Source organism: Pyrgilauda ruficollis, unplaced genomic scaffold (genome assembly GCF_017590135.1).
Source record: "Pyrgilauda ruficollis isolate IOZ18807 unplaced genomic scaffold, ASM1759013v1 scaffold509, whole genome shotgun sequence".
Classification (NCBI taxonomy): domain Eukaryota; kingdom Metazoa; phylum Chordata; class Aves; order Passeriformes; family Passeridae; genus Pyrgilauda; species Pyrgilauda ruficollis.
Genome location: NW_024526700.1, coordinates 6,160 through 13,289, shown reverse-complemented (window position 1 = coordinate 13,289; position 7,130 = coordinate 6,160). Strand labels below are relative to the sequence as shown.

Below are 7,130 nucleotides of genomic sequence, written 5' to 3'. Positions count from 1 at the left end.
TAAACTCTCAAACCCTTCCCTTCCCTTCCCTTCCCTTCCCTTCCCTTCCCTTCCCTTCCCTTCCCTTCCCTTCTTCAAAAGAGAAATAAACCAGAACACAAAGTGAAACCCTAAAGAGTGGCTTAGCCACTCTTAACTTAGTCTCTGGAGCCAGCTGACTTATTTAAAAAGGTTTGTTTTTTTCCTAAAAACACAAGGTTTTCTGGGATGAAAGGCCATGTAAGCTCACTTGCATTAATACCATTCAGAAAAGTACAGCTCCTCCTTCACACAAATACTGACATGTTTTATAATAGGTATTTCTATTGTGTTTCTGAATAAAAACGTCCTAATCCAAAAGTTACAGCTAAACAAAAACCCCCACACTGGCATTCTTTCAAATAGTACATCTGAATCATAAACACATAATTAAAAGGTGGTATTCCTGGAGAAAGCCTATGGATTATGGTCAAATAAAGACTTACTTTATGACTGTAAATGAGTACATTCTGTGAAATTCTTCATCAGTAAGATGAATTTACTATATTTTAATTAGGTCCCTGTGGCTAGTATCAGATATTCCTTTCAGAATGTCCTGCACAGAAGGTGGAGTTGAGAGACTTGATGCACACTCCAGTCACATCTAAAGGCCCACAACATGCATCAAACATGCCCAGCAACAGCATCAAACTGAGCAGTGGGCAAGCCATAATTCAAGGTGTTCATTTGTTAGCGTCCAAATCCTTTTGGGGGGGATGAATATGGCTCCTTTTTAATGAGACTGCAGAGTGAACAAATGTCACTGAGCTCAGCATAGGCAGCTGGTGCCTGGGGACACTCACCCTCTCATTAGCCTTGTGGAAGTTCAAGATCAGAGCTTCAACATTCTCATGCATGAGTGCACAAAGCTCTGTCCAAGGTAACTGTTCCAGGGGGACATTTGTCTGTTTGGCAAGCACGTGGGCGTTTGCCATGCTCTGGTACAAGTTCAGGAGGATGGACAGCTCCCTCTGGAACACAAAGGAAAATTAATTGCTGTAGCTGGGCAGTGTTAAAATCAAAAGCAGTCCATCATATGTGTAGTAGCAATGCTGTGTGCAGCTGAAAACAAGCCCTCAAAGTTCATTCTCACAGCTTTACAAAATTCCTCAGTTCATTTCTAATAATTGCAGCCATAATATTGCATAATATTACAGCAGAGTAAGAAAACAGATTTAACAAAATTTATCTAATTAGACACAGTATATAAATAAAGTATGTGAGTAAATCCCAGTCCGGTGGGGCCACAACCATGACCTGGCACAGATAAAAATATCCATGCTCTTAATGGATGCAATTCATTCACCCATGTTAATACTCTGAGGTGCATTCAAACTGTGCCCCAACACCTGCACAGCACACAGAAAACTGTCCAGTTGGCTTGGCAGCATAACACACTCTAAATTATCTTAAAAATTTGTTTTGCATGGGTTACATATGATTAAATAGCTGGCCAAAATAGGCCTACAGCTCCATCAAACTCCACAAGCCATGCCTCATTTATTTACAGTGATTTTAATCAGTAGTATAATAAACTGATTCAGGCTATAAACAATTTTAGCAACAACAGCATGCAGTAGAAATTCAATTCTTCATACTTTTAGTACATACAAGTGATGTAGAAATTTTGGTAATTAAGGTAATAGAAAGCTGTTTCTCAAAGCCATGAGGACACAGTATGTAAACCACTGCATCAGCACAGTCAGAAATGAATATAAGGTTATCAGACTGGAGTGGAAAGAGCACATTCAGGGAGCATAAAAGTGGTATAAAATATGAAAAAGTACTGTATAGGTCAGGAAAGCAGGAAGGGAAAATGAAGGTAATAGAACACACTGACATTTTTACACAATTTAAGCATGGGTATAGCAAAGACCAACAGCAATATATTAAAGTTATCTGTACTTAGTTTCTGCTATAGTCTTCTGCTTTTTATTTTGGGAAGCAAAATCAAAGCTGTCTCAATGGAGTAAACAGGATCACATACAGGCACTCCTGCTTCCCAAATACAAACAGCTTTGGGAAAAATGCAAAGCTATCCAAGGCAAGAAATACCTGGTCTCATAAGGGAACCACTAATACAACTCTTCCAAAAATGAATATTTTTATCACCTGCTCAGGACAGTCCTGTGGTTTGAAATCCTTTGAGTAAAACAATTAAAACAACCAGCTCTATGAATATGACAGTGAGACAATTTTTTAAAAACTTTTACTAACCTAACAATAATTTTGAGTACGCCATTAAATACTGTTTCCATTACCACAAATCTTAATCATTAATGGAATTGAATTCTTGTCATGTATAACATATATTTTACTAAGGAATACAAATAAAAAGGAAAAGTCCTACCACAGCAACAGCTAGCATGCACTTTAGGTTTCTAGTAGAATTTCAGCTAGTAATTGTGTTTTGCAGTTATAAATAGCAATCATTAATGCCTGTAGTTAGGGCAGACAGTTGCTTTTCTCTCTAGGTATTCCTTTTGTGCCTGATGATATTACTTTTTCAGGCTAATTAGGCCAGCAAATGTCTTTTAATACATTAATGCTTGCATGGAAGAAGTTGCTATCCTCCCAGAAAGGAAAAAGAAGATCCTGATTTTATTTGCCTTCAGTTCATGAATCACAGATCTGCCTGGGCAGAAAGTGTGGAATAACTCCATCAACTGAACAAAAGACACCCACAAATCCGAAGACTCTCTGATGCAGGTCTCTGCTCCTGTCAACAGGGAACAGACCTCATGTACCTTCCATGCTCAGAACTCTGCGACAGAAAGAGCCAACACCAAAAATATTTCATATTGCTAGGAGCAGAAACAGAGCAAATGTTATCACACAATGAAAGGAGAGATTTTCTAAACATGCTAAGAAATTTCCTTTGTCCCTGCTGCTATGCGAAAAGATGGCAAAATTGTTATTCAGCGTGTAGCTGGGTAAAGACAGTAGAAAGGCCCAAGGTGGTCACATAAGAGGAGAACGTTTTCAGAAAATAATCCAGTGAAATACATCCAATGTGCCAAATCCACAGCAAAACAAGCAAAAACCAAAACAACAACAACAAAAAAAAATCCCCTCTGATTTGTCACCTTCAAACAAGCAATTTTCAAGCAATTTTTACAAATATTTGTACTAAAACCAAAAGGTTGTGTGAAATAGAAATAAACATTTCTACAATGGTAGCTAACGAAACTTGACAAAAAAGTTTGTGTAGAAAGACAGCATACTCTTCACATGAAATCATATTCCATGTCTACAAAATGCCCTCTTAATTAGGAATGCTACATCCTACCCAGATTTTTGAAGTAACAGTTTTCTGAAAACAACTCTTCAGTTAAATAGATGCGTATCACTTAAAAAACATTTTCAAATTAGTTTTTCCAAGGCATTGATTACATTTATTCAGGTATTAAATTTTTAAAAAGTAACATAATAACAAACAGGCTAAGAGACTGGCAGAGTTCTTACACAGCAGCAATATATTAAAGTTATCTGTACTTAGTTTCTGCTATAGTCTTCTGCTTTTTATTTTGGGAAGCAAAATCAAAGCTGTCTCAATGGAGTAAACAGGATCACATACAGGCACTCCTGCTTCCCAAATACAAACAGCTTTGGGAAAAATGCAAAGCTATCCAAGGCAAGAAATACCTGGTCTCATAAGGGAACCACTAATACAACTCTTCCAAAAATGAATATTTTTATCACCTGCTCAGGACAGTCCTGTGGTTTGAAATCCTTTGAGTAAAACAATTAAAACAACCAGCTCTATGAATATGACAGTGAGACAATTTTTTAAAAACTTTTACTAACCTAACAATAATTTTGAGTACGCCATTAAATACTGTTTCCATTACCACAAATCTTAATCATTAATGGAATTGAATTCTTGTCATGTATAACATATATTTTACTAAGGAATACAAATAAAAAGGAAAAGTCCTACCACAGCAACAGCTAGCATGCACTTTAGGTTTCTAGTAGAATTTCAGCTAGTAATTGTGTTTTGCAGTTATAAATAGCAATCATTAATGCCTGTAGTTAGGGCAGACAGTTGCTTTTCTCTCTAGGTATTCCTTTTGTGCCTGATGATATTACTTTTTCAGGCTAATTAGGCCAGCAAATGTCTTTTAATACATTAATGCTTGCATGGAAGAAGTTGCTATCCTCCCAGAAAGGAAAAAGAAGATCCTGATTTTATTTGCCTTCAGTTCATGAATCACAGATCTGCCTGGGCAGAAAGTGTGGAATAACTCCATCAACTGAACAAAAGACACCCACAAATCCGAAGACTCTCTGATGCAGGTCTCTGCTCCTGTCAACAGGGAACAGACCTCATGTACCTTCCATGCTCAGAACTCTGCGACAGAAAGAGCCAACACCAAAAATATTTCATATTGCTAGGAGCAGAAACAGAGCAAATGTTATCACACAATGAAAGGAGAGATTTTCTAAACATGCTAAGAAATTTCCTTTGTCCCTGCTGCTATGTGAAAAGATGGCAAAATTGTTATTCAGCGTGTAGCTGGGTAAAGACAGTAGAAAGGCCCAAGGTGGTCACATAAGAGGAGAACGTTTTCAGAAAATAATCCAGTGAAATACATCCAATGTGCCAAATCCACAGCAAAACAAGCAAAAACCAAAACAACAACAACAAAAAAAAATCCCCTCTGATTTGTCACCTTCAAACAAGCAATTTTCAAGCAATTTTTACAAATATTTGTACTAAAACTAAAAGGTTGTGTGAAATAGAAATAAACACATTTTGAAGTAGCAGTTTTCTGAAAACAACTCTTCAGTTAAATAGATGCGTATCACTTAAAAAACATTTTCAAATTCGTTTTTCCAAGGCATTGATTACATTTATTCAGGTATTAAATTTTTAAAAAGTAACATAATAACAAACAGGCTAAGAGACTGGCAGAGTTCTTACACAGCTCAGCACAGCAAATGCAGCAAATCCTCAGCACAGAAAATACTTGGACTATATGTTTAAAAAAACCTAATCACTGTGTGCCACTGGCTTTTTTTCCTTACCATTGAGCCTTCGTTCAGGCTGAAACTGGCTGGAGGATTCACTAATGTCCCAGAGGGCTCTTCAGTTTCCTTCCTTTCTTCAACCTGGTCTTTCCATTGCACACTTGAGGATAAATGCTGTCTTCGTGAACTGGAAAGTTTCCACAGTAAGACACTTTAACCAAAATTACTTCTGTCAAATGCACTGTATTCTTTTAAAGGATAATCAATGGATATGGCAGATACCACATTAGCACACCACATGGCTTCTGAAGTTGCTTGCCTTTCTTAATTGAACAAAGAAATTTATATTGCTTCTAAGAAAGATTTTTCAAGTGGTTATATTTTCAGTTACCAAGCCTCGTGTCATGCAGTTCATAAGAATATTTGGATATGGCCTCAAAGTTACATAGCAAATAGAATTTGTCATATTTTAATTAACACAACAGCTCTCATGGTCTCTCTCTCAGAGAGACCATGTCACCAATTGCATCATCAACCTGATTTCAAGTACAGTTCTTGCTCCTAAGGTTTCCACATGCCTGACTTTACTCTGTCATGACTTTTAAAGCAGACTACCCAGAATTTTAATCTGTTCTTGCACTGTGTCAGTCAGGAAAACAGACCTATCAAGAGCCTGGCATGACTAAACAGGCAGCTGATGAGGAAACTACAAGACCAAACAACAACATAAAGGAGACAGAAGCAGAGACAGGAATCCAAGGAAGAATTTTAAAAGATTGCCTGAGTATTTAGGCACAGTGTCAGGAAAGCCAAAAGCTTGCTTAAAATTTGTTTGCAGAGGATGAAAAAGGCTTTTCCAGCTCAAGTTTTAAGTACCTTACTAAAAAAACATCTCCACAACCATGAATCTTGAATGAGTTGCTCAGGCCACAAACTTCCTTTCTTGTAGGAAAACTGATTTTTTTCCTTGCCAGATTCTGAACATTTAGTTTGGTTTGGCACATTGCACTAGATTTTCTGCTGATTGAAAATTGCAGGGAATGTAAACTATGAGTTGTACTCAAGCTGTCTACTGCCATATTAAAGCAATGGCTTTAAAAGGAAACTTACCCTTTTTTTTCCTCTCTCCTGTGCATTTTCTGGCTCTCTGGAATCATTCCTTGCTACCCCTGAAAAATCTTCTCTCATCCCACGTTGGTTTTCCTTCAAAATGTTTTCAAGTTCTTGAATTCTCGACTATCAAATAGTAAGAAAGCAATTAAAGGAAGTTAAGAAAGACTACCATGGTCTTTAATGCTGTTCACTGTTCTGTTCTGCTTTTTACAGGTGAATATATTCTATTAATTCTATATGGAATTAGAAAGCATTGAACACATGTAAAAATGTATTAATACATAGGGTTCAAAACAGAGAGAAATGAATATGCTGACGAAACGCATATTTTGCTGTCTTTTCATGGTGTTTGGATTTTCCTGTTTTCAATTATTTGTATTACTGAAGTTTTCCAGGGGAATTCTATTCATTAAGTAGACTCATAAAAGGGTAGGATTAACAGTAAAAGCTACACTTGCACTCAGAACAAAGCTCATGTGGAGCTTGTTCATGTACATAACCAAGGAAGAAAACCTTGCTAGTTCTTCACCCATGAAAGATAAATCTCTAACTTCAAGGAATCTTACCCTTCTAGTTCCTTTGTATGTTGTAAAAATAGAGAGGAAATCAAAAAACTGAATCATCACTACTTATTTAATCATTGCCTCAGAAATCTAAGTGCCTGTACTTAGAGAAGGTCCTAAGAAAATAACTGACTGAAGAAGTGGCAATGTTTGTTTGTGTTCCTCAGAAAACAAGAAAAAAAAAGATGATGTTCCTTTTTATTTTCTCATATAGTTTTTCAAACGTCCAGTATGAAGGCTTTGTTAGTCAGTATGAGATCATTCAGCAATTATCTTACAGGTTTTTCACACTTGATTTTTTAAAATAAACCCTAATTGCTTTAATGGATCAAACCCTCTGTGATACAGTTTAATAACAAAAGAATTTAATATTCAAGTATACATATTATATTTTTTCATGTAGTCAAACATCTCTGGGAACTGCAAATATTATAGCTTTGAAGCTGAAATATACTCAGCTAA

General features: G+C 36.5%; 1 protein-coding gene across 1 annotated transcript in view; it reads right to left on the bottom strand.

Annotated features, from left to right (window-relative positions):
• LOC121360479 (coiled-coil domain-containing protein 171-like) overlaps positions 1-6,228 on the bottom strand; it is a gene marked incomplete at its 5' end in the record, with an annotated part of 23,699 nt that extends 17,471 nt beyond the window's left edge. Inside the window, 2 exons of the mRNA XM_041480327.1 lie at positions 818-989; positions 6,103-6,228. Coding sequence (XP_041336261.1) covers positions 818-989; positions 6,103-6,228 — 298 coding nt within the window. The remainder of the gene's footprint in view (positions 1-817; positions 990-6,102) is intronic.
• Between the last annotated feature and the right edge of the window lie 902 nt (positions 6,229-7,130).